The following is a 15,935-nucleotide window of genomic DNA, read 5'->3' on the forward strand; positions in this document are numbered from 1 at the left end:
AATTCTGATTGAGAATAATTTTCCTTAAACCTATATATAATTTGTGTACATATTTTCCATATCTTTTTTAAGTTAAGATTTTTTTGTTATAGTTTTCAGTTTTAGTTAAAATACAAAAATTTCGAAATACAAAAAATCGAAAAATTTTAGTTTTGATTAGATTAATTTTCACATAAAACCTTAAAGCATTTTCATGCTTAGTATTAGTACTGTTTATTTTTTGCCAAATTTAGGAGTTATTTTTTCCCACTTTTTACATTTATTATTTGTATCTATAATATTTTTTGCCGTATTTCCTTTAAAGAAAAATTTGTAGTTGTGTGTATATACCTTTTTATTAATGTTTTAAATACATTATATTAATAGTGATAGTGATGTATTTAAAACATTAAGTGAGTTTTTTTTGGACTAAATTTCTCGTACCATACTCGTTCCGTAAGAAATACCAGCATACTAAAGGTTACGAAAAATAAATCAACTTTTACACTTTGGAAATTATAGATATCGTGTACTTTAAATTTATTGTGTAATTGTATTGTTGTTATTAAAAGTTAAGTAAATAATTTAATTTTCATAGGGTAAATCGGCAAGTTACTGTTATTTTTTTATAAGAAAACTAAAAAGCAACATTTTTATTTGTCCAGCTCTTAATGTATTGGTTGCATATTTCCCTGTAACATTAGATATTAAATTCTCTAAATTCTTTCAATGAAAGGGCCTTTTATTTGTGCAAAGTTGCATAAGTTTCGGAGCATTACGCTTAGCACAATAGAAGTAACTGATTTTTGTCCCAAGCTCCTATATACTCGAAGCACTGTGTGGCAGGCCAGTTTTTTTACTGGCCAAGTGTTGTACCTAAAGTTGTTTACACGATGTCAGTAAGTTCAAGTCAGTTGTGAATTTGTACTGTGTTGTTTTTAAAAATGAATTCGAGAAAAATGGAACTTTTCAAAAAAAGAACAATAAGAACCGTGATTATGTTACTAAAAGATGAATTGAGTAATATGTTAGATGAAGAATTGAAAAAAAAGAAGCGACTATGGGTGAGAAAATGGATCAGTGAGAGATCAATAACAGGAGGTTTGGCTTTGCTGTTAAAACAGCTTAGATTAGAAGATCCCTCTGAGTACAGATTAGCGTTACGACTTACAGCCGAAAATTTTGACGAGTTACTTTCTCTCATAGAACACCCTATTCAGCGTCAAGACACCATAATGAGAGATGCACTACCCGCAAAAATAAAGTTATAAATAACGTTGACATATTTAGCTACAGGAATGTCTTACCGAAGCATAAGTCACTTTTATCGTGACCAAATCTGCTATATCACAGTTAATAGAAGAAGTGTGTCGGGCAATTTTTAGAGCATTAAAACAATTTATTATGGTAAATTATGTTTAATTTATTCAGAATAATTTACATTACATATTTCTCAAAGCAGTCGCTATTATATCACTGGCTTGTGTGCTTTCGTCCAGGCTATCATTGTGATATGAAATTGGGGAAAAATCATCGTTGTAGTGAGAAGCCGAAGAAGAACTTGTAGTGCCTGTTGCACTGACTTCTGGTGGGGGACAGTATAATGCTGGCTGGTAGCTCGACTGCTGATATTGGACGCTGGTATACGCTTGAGAGGGCATGTTTGATTGCACCGGTTGCTGAATATTAAAATATGCGGAATTAGGTTTTTTGGCTTTTATATCAGCAAGTCTGCATTGAGTTAATATGCTCTGTATTTTTTCTTGAGCAATGATTGCTTGTTCTTCGGATAATTTGTTTAATTGAGCTGATACACTCTTTCCAAATACGTCATGTTCTGTTTCTTCCATATTTTTATCTATATTTTTTAAATCGTCAATTAATGAAGACATTTGTAAGAGTTTGCTGCGCTTAGATTTTAGGGATGCTGTAGTAAGTGGCCGTTTTTCTGCGCTTGATGAAACTGAACGTCCCATGTCGTTGATAGGGTTTTCTTCGACATTTTCTATGTTATCCTGCAAATAAAAGAACAAAATATATTAACAAAACTGTTATTTCAATAGGTTACAAAAAGAAAAAATATCTAATTATGTTATTTCATTTTTTAGATGCCAAATACAGAAGAGGAATGGAAAACCATTGAGGTGGGCTTTAATACAAAATGAAATTTTCCAACGTGTTATGGCTCAATAGATGGAAAACATGTAGAAATCAGAGCTCCCTCTAATAGTGGAAGTGAATTTTTTAACTATAAAAAAACAAGCAGCATCATATTGTTAGCTATTGTTGATCACAACTACTGTTTTTCATACATAAACGTTGGCACAAGTGGCGATGCATCTGATGGTGGTGTTTTCAAAAACTGTTCAATTCACGAGCAACTAGAAAATGGCCTGTTATCTAAAGATGGAGTTATTGTTGGAGATGCAGCATTTCCGCTTAAGACATATTTATTAAATATCCAGGCGTTAACTTCAGTGCAGAAGAAAAAATATTTAATTACAGGCTATCACGTGCCAGACGTATAGTCGAAAACGCTTTTGGGATTTTAGTCAGTAGGTTTCGTATTTTTGAAAAGGCAATACCGACTAACTTGAATACGGTAGATGCAATCATTTTTGCAACTTGTGCACTACATAACTGGCTAAGAAAAAAATCAAAAATGTATATCACTGCAACTTGTATAGATAGGGAAGATCAAGATGGAAATATTATACCAGGCTTATGGAGGCATGAAATAACTCCTTTAAAAAGTATCTCGAATCAAGGAAGTAATCATTCAGCAAATATTGCTAGAGAAAAAAGAGATAAATATAAGAATTTTTTTATGGACGACGGTAGTGTTCCGTGGCAATTTGGTCACATATAGTATTAGAAAAATAGTAAATAATGTTAAACTAAACTTATAAATATACATATTATTTTTCTTACCGTTGTTCTTCGTCTTACTGCCACATTTTTGATAAAGGATATTGATTCCTCAAACCATGTTACTCTCGGTATATAGACATTTCCCCCAGCGCCAGATCTAGTAGATTTCTCGATTTTATCGACTTCTAAATAGTAAGTATTTCTAATACTTTTTATCTTATTTTTTATGTCCTCAATCGTAATACCTTCGATACCAATTTCGGTCCGAATTTGTTCAAGAGCCGATGTTCGGTTTTGTTTGTTTTTATATTCCTGGCATCGAATATTCCATAGGCATTAATGCTCTCTATACAGTTGAACAAGCTTTAAAGTTTCATCTGCACTAAACTTACGGGCCATTTTTTCAAAAACACCCAGAAATAATTACAAAAATTAAACTAAATAATTCAACTTTCAAGACAGCCTTCCTAAGTATGCTACTGACTGGCGGCAACGTGTTTAGACTTTAGACGCTGCCTAAGCACTGGCGCGGGTGTTTCGGAGCATGGAGGTGAAATCGACTGGCATGAAAAATAGGCGAACCCTCTATTCTCGCCAGTGCAGTCGGCCAGCACTGTATATACGATACTGTAACAGCACTGTAATATAATAGTGTCTATACGATACCAGCGCTGGCGTGCCAGTGAGACTGGCGCCAGTTACTGGCATCATGTAAATCGGCCTTTAAGTAAAAAGCGTGAACCGTAGAAATCTAGAGATTTTAGACTTCATGGTAAAAACGTAATCAGATCATGTGAAAGGCAGATACTTATAAATCCAGCGCATAAATATATGAGGAATAGAGGTGGAGTTTTTAAGTATACGGTAAGAGCCACGAACCTAATAAATATACCTGGACTGAATGCCAATTCAATGAAAAGTAAATGACCACTACTAGGTGGCCGCCATTTTGCGTGATTGTGTCCTTTCGATGTTGGTCACTATGACAAATTTCAGTTGGGCCAATTGTAGTGAAACAAAACAATTAAGATTTACTTAACAAATTCAGTTAAAAACACTTATTTTCATTCTATATTTACTTTACGGCCTTTACTTTCCTTCTATGTACAGTGTTTCCACATTAATAAGTATAACCATCTTGAAAAATCAAAATATAGATGATTTTATGAGGGTTTGTAATTAGCAAGGGTTTATATAGTAAAAATAAACAACTCTATATATTATTCTATCATAAACAAAACAGACAGACAATTCACGATATTTAGGTTTTGAGAAACAGTGAACCAAATACGTTTAAATAGGATAGTGATACATAATCCCCGTATTAAATAAGGAGGAAGCTATATGAGGCATGTCATAACAAAAGCAGCAATCTCCCACGCAGCATAAGTCTGGCAATCGGTGAAAAATGATTTAGATATACGAAAACGTATTTTTTCAAAATATAAGTTTGTAGTTTGTTAGTAAATGTCCTTCTTAGTATAAATATATTCTAAAAACATCTTAAGATCAATAATACCACCATAATTTAAAAATAAAAATTGGAGATTGTTGACTTTGATATAAACATTCGGATATTGTTAGTTTTGTTGTGACGTATTACGGAGATTACTGATTTTGCTACGGAACACAGTATTAAAACTATTCAAGACATTTTTGACATTTTTTATTTATTGAACATCATTACTAAAATAAAATTTTTAACACATCACTTAATAATTAGGAATATTATTAATTAAGATTAAAGTTCAAACAACGAATTCGGGGAAGTCTTCAAATGGTCAGTTCAAAAAATTTCTTGAAATAAACTAATTCAACATTCAGCTCCCACTGTTCTTCAAAGTGCTTTAGTAACAACTTTTTGACATCATTAGCCTTTTTCTCTTTGACTTTCACTCCATATTTTCGTATTACGGCTTGTTAAATGAATGAATTTTCCAAAAGTCTATTCTTTTTTGTTATTGATTTAAATAAACTCATGTTATGCCTATACACAGGTTCTCCTCTTACTAAAATATCGTTTTTTTCTTGTGCTTTTTCGTATGAAGAATCTTTGCACTCTGTTATCTTAAAGTGTAAAGAACTTGTGGATTTTAAAACAGTTTCAGCTGCTGCCTTAAAATCTGCAACGACGCACTCACTACCAAGCTCTATGATAGTCCCATGTTCAGATATAATGTATTTATACTGATCTGGATTTACAATATTTTCGAAAGTTTTGATTTTCTTCTCCATATCGCCGAAGACTCGGTCTGGCGGAATAAAAGAGTGCCCTGTAATTGGAAACACAAGCTCTATTGTTTCAATGTTTTGAGGAGCTTTTTGTTGCAACCAAAAAGAGCAAGCAGCAATGACACGCAACTAAACGAATAACTTTTTTATTATGAAAATCAGTATTTTGTAATCTGTGGTACAGGGCTGAGGCAATTGCCTTTCTTGTGAACATCTTCGGTCCATACGTAACAGAACGTATTATTTTTAGACAATGTGTCTTTTGAACTTCCCTGTGTGATTATAAAATTATAAAGGTATAACTGACGGCTATAGTAAGAACTCTGATCAGGTATTTTTGGAAGGGGTGCATTTTTTTCACAGTCAAAGCAAAAGGTAATAAGGTCATCCCTCTTCTCTCGTACCAGATCAAAAAATGCTTTAGCTCTGTATTTATGAACTTGTTTCTCAGCCATAAGCTTCGACTTTTATTTACATCTGTTTCACTCTTAATTTTTAAACTTAATTGTATGCACGTGGAACATGCGTCGGTACCAGGATGCCCAAAACCTAAATTGAATTTAGTGCTAAATATTTTCCAAAAATACGTACGCTTGATTTTAAGCTCAGGGACAGCCTGGTCATTATACAATCTAATTAATTTATTAATATTTAGATCCGAGCTTAAGTACTGCGGCATAGAGGAACACCGACAGTAGTGTGAGCTGTCACATTTTAGTTATTTCAAAAAAAGTATTACAGCCAAGCATTTGTTTTTAAATTTTTTTGATTTATAATCGCCACCTTTATTTTCCTGGGGCGCAGTACCAGTTTTCATGAAATTTTCAATAGCACGCTGCACTCGAAATCTCTTAATATTTAAAGAATTCAGAAAAGTACGTTCAATGCTGCTAATAAAATATTTTGTATGGAATTGCTTCCTTGAGTGCATTTTATTTTTAGGACGACGTCTTTTTATGTTTAACACTTGTGTGTACTTCAAAATTAAGGCATCTTGTTTTAACTTATCATAAGTAGAATAAAATTTTTCATGAAAAGCTTTTAAGTCCCTCATAGTCAGTTTTTTACATTGAAGAGCCCCAGAATGATGACTAGATTGTGGAGCTACTGGAAGCTTGGAAGGCATGTATCTATAACAAAAAGAAACACCTTTAAATAATTTAAAAACATATGTTTCCGAAGCACCGTTTTACTGACATAACAATAAATTGTTAATATCGATAATGCTTGCTAAAGGGGTTATCAATTTTATTTCTAAACTTATAGAAATATTCAATGTTTCCTACCTTGCTTTTTTTTGTGCATTCCAGGTCCATTTCTCGGGATTTGAACGCCGCTTTCTAGCTTTTGATTGTTCAACTTCTAAAGGATGTTCCATTTTAAACAACTTTCCGTGAATATCGCAAACCAAATTATAACCAACTACACTGTTTTAAATTAATTCAAATAATAATTATGTCTGAAAGCAACGAATCAATCTTTAAACGTAAACAGCAGGAAATAAACATCATCGAAACAAACAAGCGGAGACCCCTAGTAAAACTAGTCAAGTCAGGTGACCCGTACACTGACTGTAATTGGTTGAAATGGATATTGCTTATTTTGCTGTGAATCACACATTGGAGATTGTATGTTTTGTAATAAACGGCAATTTTTAAACCTAATTTTGTATGAGATATTGTCTTTTATGCTACAAATGAATTTCTAGGGTAATCAAGGAGCTTTAGCAATAATAATTTATGCCCAAAACTCAATATTTACAAAAAATGGAGATTGTCGCTTTTGATTTTTGGCGTCGTTTACAAATCGCCAAAAACTAGACAATCCGCTATACTCACAATTGACAATGTTATTTAAAATCAATCATATCGAGTGATCGTGTCAAGTCGTGATTTTAGAATTCCAATGATAAATTAAAAATATTGTCAATGAGAAAAATTAATTTAGTTCGTGACAGATCACACGTCAAACGTCAGCGTCGTCAACTTCATTACCGTTATTTAATATATTTTTTGTTGGCAACACTGAAAATGTTCAGAGTGACCAACATCAAAAGGACACAACCACTATAAAAATGGCGGCCACCAGGCAGTGGTCATTTTTGGGTATCGTGGCCATATCAGAGACAACCAAAGCATTGGTTATCTCTGGCCATATGCATTAGCAGTCCAGGTATATTTATTAAGTTCGTGGTGAGAGCTATTCCTGATTTTAATACTGGTATCGCCATCTAGTGTTGTGTTGCATTATCATTATATACAGGGAGAATTTCATTCTATTATATCTTTCTATTTAGTGAACAATAATTGGTTAAAAACTAAAATCGTGAACCCTCTTATCTTTTAAATGCGTTCATGTAGAAATGTAAAATTTGGCACACATCATAAGCAACCTAAATACTCCTTTTTAGTCCTAGCTCATGTTGCAAAACTTCAAAAAAAATTAAATAGAAAGGGGAGTCATGCGATAGGTAGGTACATTGTTTGAACGCTCATACTGAATGCTTTACGGTCCTAGAATATTATTTCTCATTAATGTATCCTGAAGATTTATATGCATTGTATATTTTATTTTCATCATTTTAAGTTTAGCTAGGTTATTTATTATATAATTATTTTCTTTATCCTACTTTGTGATTGGGTTTATACCTTTTACGCAGTGTAGCAATCAATAAATAAATAAAAGCAGAGATACCCGTTTTTTTATCCTAAAATATTACCTATATCAGTTTAACTATTTTAGATTTTATCACCAGATGAGGGTAAAAATGCAGAAATCTTACTGGCCGTCTCAATATGGGTCTAGTATCTACTAATAGGACAAAAAGCTTTTTAAAGGAATTGGAAAAATCGTTTTCCTGTTTAATTTTCACTAAAACAAAAGGAACAAATAACACTAAAACAAATCATAGCTCTTGTTTAAAAGTTAAGAGGTTTACGACATCCTTATATACGGTTAAGGATTATGAAAAATTATATAAAAGCCTAAAATTTTAAATATTCAGACTTGTTTCCAATTATTTATTTTTAATTTGGGAAAGCCGGGGTATAACAATGTTTTTAAGTGCCCCCAAGTTGAAACATCCAGTCAGCAAGGATGGTTTGCCAATAAATCCTGGTAGAAATTTGTCCAAGAAGGCAATAATTACTATAAAATACCAATAATTTTATTTTTTTAAATCCCTGCCCAAATATTTTTATTCTTTAAATTTTAACTCCTGTGCAAAAGTTAAGAAGTTTACAATACCCTGAAAGCCCTGTAAGTACCAGCATCTTATTGAAACCCGCTGTATAAGTAATAAATTTATTCATAAAAAAATATATAAAAGCCTACAATTTTAAATATTCAGACTTAGGCCTTGTTTCCAACCATTTTTTAATTTGGGGAAGACCGGTAACAGTGTTCTTAAGTGCCTCCAAATTGGAATATCCAGTCAGCAAGGATGGTTTGCCAATAAATCCTGGTAGAAATTCGTCCAAGAAGTCAATGATTGCTATAAAGTAAAGATCTACCCAGGTCAGCTGAAAAGAACACAATATTAAAAATAAAGCCAAATTATAAATTACGTTTTATATAACTTTTATATTACCTTTCCAACAGCAAGATAGCCATTGTACTTTTTAGCCCATTCGTCAAACTTTGATAAGTAGTAGGGCAATTGTTCCCTCACCAATGTTTCTTTGAGTTCCTTCTTTAGCTCTTCGTTTTGTTCAGTATACCAGTTGAAAATTTCTTAAAAAAACAGGGTAGGCATTATAGATTTTTATGACAGCAGGATTCTATTTATTTCAATATCCGGCAGAGCCAGTTTACAAAAATAATAATAGATGATACTTAATACTATGCAAGGAACGTAGGTTAAAGTCTAATATTAATAATTTTTTATTTGAATGACCGTAAGCCATTGGAAAATGGATTAAAACTATTTTCATTAAAGAAACTCAATCAGTGGAGAAAAAACCCATAGTTGGCCGAATGAAAGGGTAAACGAAACATAGGGAAATTAACCCTTTTTTTTAACGAATTTTAAAAGGAATTGGTTCCAAGATAGTAGGACAATGATATAAACCATTCAAGATCTTATAAAATGTTAAAGTCCGTCTAACTTTGAGATTAGGGATATTAAACTAGACACTGATAGCATTATGGTCGATGTAATAATTACGACAAATATTAACTTCAGCTCAATAAGCAAGGGATCTTAAGAATATTTTCTGTATAATTTCAAGGCGTTCAATATGAGAATCATAATAAGGGGACCAAATTACAGATGCATACTCAAGCAAGGAACGCACCAAAGAGTAAAAAAGTAATTTTTTAAACAGTAAGGTGAAAGGTATACACTATTTTTAGTGATAATGCTCCTGTTATTAATATCCAAAATGTGCGATAAAAAAGTTAGCTTGGTATTAAAAAGAACACATAAATCTTTAACTGTATCAACAAGCCTGAGTTCGTTATTGTCGATTGCGTATTGATAATTAATAATTTTATTAGAACTACCACACGAAATACATGCACAGTTCTTTACATTCAGTTCCAGACTATTGCTATTACACCACTCGTCCACTCAGCAACACTATTTAAATCCAATTGAAGTAACTCAGCAGCAAGATGACTCAATGGCTTTATACGGTTCAAAACCATCAGCAAAAGCAAGATGGTTTGAATGAACAATTACTTCGGTCAACTCTTTTATGAACAAAGTTAAAAAAGACCGGTCCAATATGCGAACCTTGACGGATGCCATGAACATATTTCAATACCATTAAAAATATAATTATTTATCCTGACCAACTATGTGCAACCAGTCAAAAAACTATGACAAAAGTCCTTCCCAGGTCCATAGCCCCAAACTTCCTAACCAGATGGTCATGACCAACCCTATCAAAGGCCTTTGAGAAGTCTGCATACTCACTATCGACCCATACAGACCTTTCAAAAGCACCAATCAAATTGTACTGGTAAGTCACTGTAGATATACCCTAAGAAAAACCATGCTAATGATCACTAAGCAATCGCCTACAGTGCCATGAAAAACAACCTGTTTAACAGCTTAGGAACTACAGACTGAGTACTCTTTTATGAACAAGTTGAAAAAGACCGGTCCAATATGTGAACCTTGAGGGACGCCTGAAGATATTTCAATACCATTCGAAATACTTACTCAGAGTAAACACAGTTTTTGTATATATGGAGTATCACTCGCCTTAATGAGGTATTTTATTAACCTAAGGATAGTTCACTTTAAATAACGCAAAACTTACTTATTCTTAAGTCAAAAACAGTATCAACAGCCGCATCAATTTGCCAATTTTCTAAAGGGTTCGATCCAGCTAGTCCAACAACGGTACCAACATACCTTGAGATGGCGATACTTTGAAACAGCACTTCACCATCCACTTCCAGCAGTGGTAGTTGTCCCAAAGGGGGGTTTAACGCTAGAATTTAAACTTTAGATAGTGGTTGAACGAAAAATCACTCGGAACATCACTTACTGTCTTTTAGATCTGGCCAAGAGGATTTTGGGATACGAACGTCTTCAAACGGAATGTTTCCATAGTTTAGTAGGTACCTAATCGGTTCGCCCAGTCCGGTAAGGTCGAAATATGTTAGTTTGTAGTGGGGAGCCATTTTAGTTATTTCTGCCCCAAAATAAAAGAAATTATTAAATTCAGGTTGCGGTTAAGATGATTTTGACATAAATATACTTGGTCTATAAAAACCTTGACCATCTTGTGAACTCGTTAATCGACAGTAATTTTGTAACCGATTATTTATGAATGATATTATTATAACGACCTCCGAGTGATAGACCCATAAGGCAAAAAAAATCTGAAGAAATTACTAGACATACAAAGGTTTTTTTTACTTTTGCCTTAATTTATCTAAATGGTTTACCGTCCGGACATATTTAAGTAAAATAATATAATATACATTAAGACAGTCGATAAAAATATCTATAGAAATTTAACAAGGTGTCAATTTGAAAACTTTCAATGCGAATATCTCTTAAAATAAAAAAGTTCGAAAAGCTAAATTTATTTCAAATGTTTTATTATTTTAACTCAGCCTTTGGATCTAAAAATGCTAGTTCTTCGCCCCCCTATGTATAGAACATAATATATACCAAATTTAGTTTTCTAACTTTTTTGCTTTAAAAGATATTCGCATTGAAAGTTTTCAAATTGATTCCCTGTATGAAACTATAATATGAGTTTTTGTTACAGTACGCGTTAAAGATGTTAAAGAAATTGAATCATATATTTCTAAAGTATATTTAGACTCTATTTAAAATATTGTTTATCCCTTAATTAATAATTGATTTTTAATAATTAGGTGTACTACCTAATTATACTATTATTATTTTAATAATAAAAATATTCCTTTATTTGCCAAGCAAATCATAAAAATTATATTTGTAGGCTTTAACTTGTAAGGTCCTGTTTTAAAATAGGTATTATTTTAACACGCTATAAGTAACAGAAAAATGTAGGAAAAATATACTAAAACCCAAAGTTTTAAGATGGGGTTTACAAGAAGCTTGTGGATCTAATAAAACGTGTTAATAATAATGCGTTTTTACAAGACGAATGTTTACTTGAGCCCAATTTATACATCACACTGTACTTTATGTTTTTATTACTTTTTAATTATGTATTTGTCCATAATTAATAGATTTTATCATTTATACAGCAAAATAAAACTCCTATTAATATTCTGTTTGCTTTCTTAATGTGCAAATATCATTTCTAAGACATTTGCCGTTGCTTATAGCATAATCTATTCCCAAGGGAATCTTTAAATTATAAATGTAAATGTTTATACGATCCAAAGATTAATTAATGTTTCATAAATAATTAACTTACCTTTTTAACAATGTTCTATACTGGTACCCTGGGACCGGATGGAATCAATTGATTTTAAAAAAATGCCTCACAATATATATGTATATGCGATGTTTTTCCTATCGGCAAAAAAACAAATGATAAAAAATGCTGGTGTTCAGGCACGTAATAATGAATTTGCAATATATCTTACAAATAACATGTTTATTTTGTTTAATCTAGAGAATATCTTATCTTCTATTAATATGACTGCTATAAGTAGATATATGATAAGTTTAACTAATAGTACGGTGCTAATACAACAACTCTGAATTGTTACTGTATTTATTAACAATAATTGTGATACAACACTGCGATCAGTGTAATTTTTGTCAAGGACAACCAGCTGTTACGTATTTGTAATTAAATGAGATAGATCGTAATGTTTGGATTTTATGAGTGTCATCTGTATAATAGTAGAATAGAATTAAAGCTATTATAGGTATTATTAGAAATCCTTGATAAATAATCAACAACAATTAACATTATACAGGTTGGGGAATCGATCATTACGCCTAGAGAGATGCTTAAAGGCGAAATAAAATGTGACAACGTGCACACCTGCATTTCGTGCGCTCTGCTAAATCGTTATTTTTTAGTTTGACCGTTTATTGAATATTTGGGTTATATGTATTATACCCTATATTCGATCAACGGTTCGATACTGACTTTGATGGGGGTTACTGTATTACTTGCAATAAAATTTCGAAAAATATTATAGGAGAGTTCTTTAATTAAAAGGTTTAGAATTCCTTCTTTGGCTGAACAATAAGATAACCTCATAAAACCACTTTCAACAATTTTCTAATTATAATAATAATCTTTATTAATCATAAATAGCTACATACAAAAACCACAAAAGTTTCCCCAAAAATCAATAAAAATAAAAGTACATATAACAATAATTTTTATACACCTAATTCTTCTCTAGCAACTCCTCTAAATTTATTCGCCCACTAAATTCCTATTTGTAAATGGTCTCCCTATTAAGGTTACCCTAAAAATAAAAATCATTTGAGGACAAACCTGGAGATCCAGGAGGCCATTTAACATCGCCAGTCCCAGCAATAAGACGATTAGGAAAAGTATTTGTTAAAAATTCTTTTATGGCAGGACAATGGACAATTTGGAAATGAGCAGGGCAGCTGTTTTATTGAGAATAGACCGATCCCAGGTCTAACTTAACACGTTAACTGCCAGTCCCAATTAGAAAAAAAAATTACCGGGTCCTACGGACCACGTAACTATTTTATTAAAAACAGTGTCTGCATCAAAACGAACGCATGTGTAAAAATTTATGTATATTTTGCTTTTTTTAGTTTAAAAAAGTTGTGTCCAAATATGGTATACTTTTACACATGGCACCTGATTAAACAGGTTTTATTTTTTGATGTCGTGTGCCATGTGTACTTTATCTGGACACGTACAAGGTCAATGTTGATTCGCCTGGAGAGATGGCAGCAGCTGTACGGTTTTCACTAAAAGCAGAAATACCACGTGCATTTTATGTTTGTTGCCTTCTTCAGTCATTCTTTCTATAAAAATCGGTGTAAAAACATGTTGTTTTGTGGGCTATAATTTGGAGGAGCAATGGCGGCAAAGAAAAGAATTATTTCTAATACTGAGATGCAACAAGCAGTGGAGGCTGCGGCAGAAGAAATAGAGATTTATAGAGACCTCGACATGAGTGACGAGTTTTCAAATATCTCAGATTCTGATTTGGATCCGACATATTTGGCCGGCGAGATATCTTCAAGCAGTTCTGAAGAAGACCGCCCTAAAAAGAAAAAGATGAAGTATGTATCTCAGTTAGGTACGTAGGAGGTTTGGCAATTCCATTTTTTATACATGGTTTATTTTCTAAAATGTTATTAGAAAAAAAACAGTGTTGTAAAAAGTTTCAATATACTAACTCGCGTACGAAACTAAGTGGAATACTTATGTATATCAAATTTAACGTCTAAAATTCATATTTTCTCTTCCTAGTAATGATTATCTTCTTATACACTACCCTCCATTTTTTTAACTTCTGAGCCTTCAACATCTGCTCAGTTAGATATAAACATAGATTCTTCAGGCAATGATGAAAGACCGGAGTGGAGACCAGCTTCAGGAAATTTTTCGACATTCACTCTACCAATGAATATTGGAATTTCACTAGCCTTGCAGACCCAAATGCGCGGTAAGGATGAACTTCATTTTTTTGAATTACTTGTATCCGACGATGTTATTAATAAGATCGTTGTCGAAACAAATAGATACGCGAAACAGCAAATTATTCTTGCCATAACGAATGAAAATATTGGCCAATATTCTCGCCTAAGTGCGGTGGATACTAATTATAACGAAATACGAACATTTATTGCTATTTTAATTTGGATGGGATTGGATAAAAAACCATCACTAAAAGATTATTGGCGCAAACATCCATTATATAAAAACGAAATATCAGAATATTTGCCGCGGAATAGATTTGAGCTGCTTTTACGTATGTTTCATTTGGCAAATAATGAAGATTGTCCTCCCAATGACCGGCTTCATAAAATTCAATGCCTTGTTGATATGCTGAACAAGAATGCTTCTTTCTGCATTATTCTAGAAGAGTCTCTTTGCATCGATAAAACCATGATACCTTTCCGAGGTAAATTATCCTTTCGACAGTATATAAAAGGAAAACGACATAAGTTCGGCATTAAAGTTTATAAAGTATGTCTAGATGGAGGATTTACTTACAGCCTGAAAGTATATTGTGGTAAAGAGAAAATAAATGGACAATCGGTTGCGGAATCTATTGTTATGGAAATGTTGCAACCATTGCTTGATAGTGGCCGGACCCTTTTTGCAGACAATTGGTACACCTCTATTCCTCTTGCGGAAACTTGCAAAATAGATCAACTCATCTAGTTGGAACGATTCGTAAAAACAGAAGAAACCTACTAAAGTCTGTAGTTGATGCAAAATTAAAAAAGGGGGAAATTGTTGCAAAACAAAATAAAAATAAAGTTGTTGTTATGAAGTGGCATGACAAGAGGGACGTGCTCTTCTTATCCACAAAACATACAGATGAACTAAAGGAAGTACACCATAGAGAGGGTCCTAGGCTCAAACCTTCTGCAATAATCGACTATAATAAGGCTAAATCATTTGTTAATATGTCAGACCAAATGTCAGCTTATTCAAATTCTCTTAGAAAGTCAATTAAATGGTACAGAAAATTGGCCTTTTAATTTATCACAGGTACCTATCCAGTCGTAAATGCCTTAAATCTGTACAATAAAATGAACGAGAAAAAAATCTCAATAACGACTTTCAAAGAAAACCTTGTCATGCAACTTTTGGAAATGGCAGTAACGCCAATCCCAATGAATCCCTCAAAAGAGCACAAAGTTTCCGAAAAGACAGATAACGAGAAAAAGCTAAAAAGAGGCCGGTGCAGATATTGCTACGAAAAAAACTCACAAGAACAGGGGTGTAATTATGCTGTAAAAAATACCAAAAGAGTTTCCTACGTATGTCTAGGTTGTGACGAAAATATTTTTATTTGTAAAGACTGTTTTTTTCAAAAACATGTAATTAAATTAGTTTGTTTATTTTATAATTATAAATAACAATTTTACATGTTAAATTACTGCCCATTTAAAAAATAAACGTATCATTTAAAAACGTCATTATTTTGTGTCATAATATTTCGAAAAACAAAAATATTCCCGAGCCATTCTCAAACAAACTATTTCCTACGCCAGACCAATCCATACATACATTTCAATCAACGCTTAATGTGGCCGCCCCATGTACACATGGCTTGGAAGGTAAGAAGTTCTGTGTCCACTGGTGGTACACATGGCGCTGAATAAAAATTGACTGTGTCCATATATGGTACACATATATGGCAGTCAACGTGTTAAGCAGAAAAAACGAAATGGTGCGAAGAACTTGGTTTTGCAGCAACTCAGGGTATTTATGGGC

General features: G+C 32.6%; 1 protein-coding gene across 1 annotated transcript; it reads right to left on the minus strand.

The window, feature by feature from the left end:
- Positions 1 to 8,371: 8,371 nt before the first annotated feature.
- LOC126740277 (glutathione S-transferase-like) lies at positions 8,372 to 12,212 on the minus strand. The gene is made up of 5 exons (XM_050446233.1): positions 11,952 to 12,212; positions 10,581 to 10,727; positions 10,350 to 10,523; positions 8,672 to 8,814; positions 8,372 to 8,603 (listed from the first exon to the last, which is right to left on the minus strand). The coding sequence occupies exons 2-5, from the start codon at positions 10,714 to 10,716 to the stop codon at positions 8,412 to 8,414; spliced, it is 645 nt and encodes a 214-aa protein (XP_050302190.1). The 5' UTR covers positions 10,717 to 10,727; positions 11,952 to 12,212; the 3' UTR covers positions 8,372 to 8,411.
- Between the last annotated feature and the right edge of the window lie 3,723 nt (positions 12,213 to 15,935).

Source organism: Anthonomus grandis, chromosome 1, assembly GCF_022605725.1.
Source record: "Anthonomus grandis grandis chromosome 1, icAntGran1.3, whole genome shotgun sequence".
NCBI classification, from domain to species: Eukaryota; Metazoa; Arthropoda; class Insecta; order Coleoptera; family Curculionidae; genus Anthonomus; species Anthonomus grandis.

Coding starts and splice junctions, on each gene's coding strand:
- LOC126740277 (XM_050446233.1), bottom strand. CDS start 10,716: ATGGCTCCCCACTACAAACTAACATATTTCGACCTTACCGGACTGGGC. Junction 10,524..10,580: donor TTGGCCAGATCTAAAAGACA/GTAAGTGATGTT, acceptor TTTAAATTCTAG/CGTTAAACCCCCCTTTGGGA. Junction 8,815..10,349: donor TGTTTTTGACTTAAGAATAA/GTAAGTTTTGCG, acceptor TGTTTTTTTAAG/AAATTTTCAACTGGTATACT.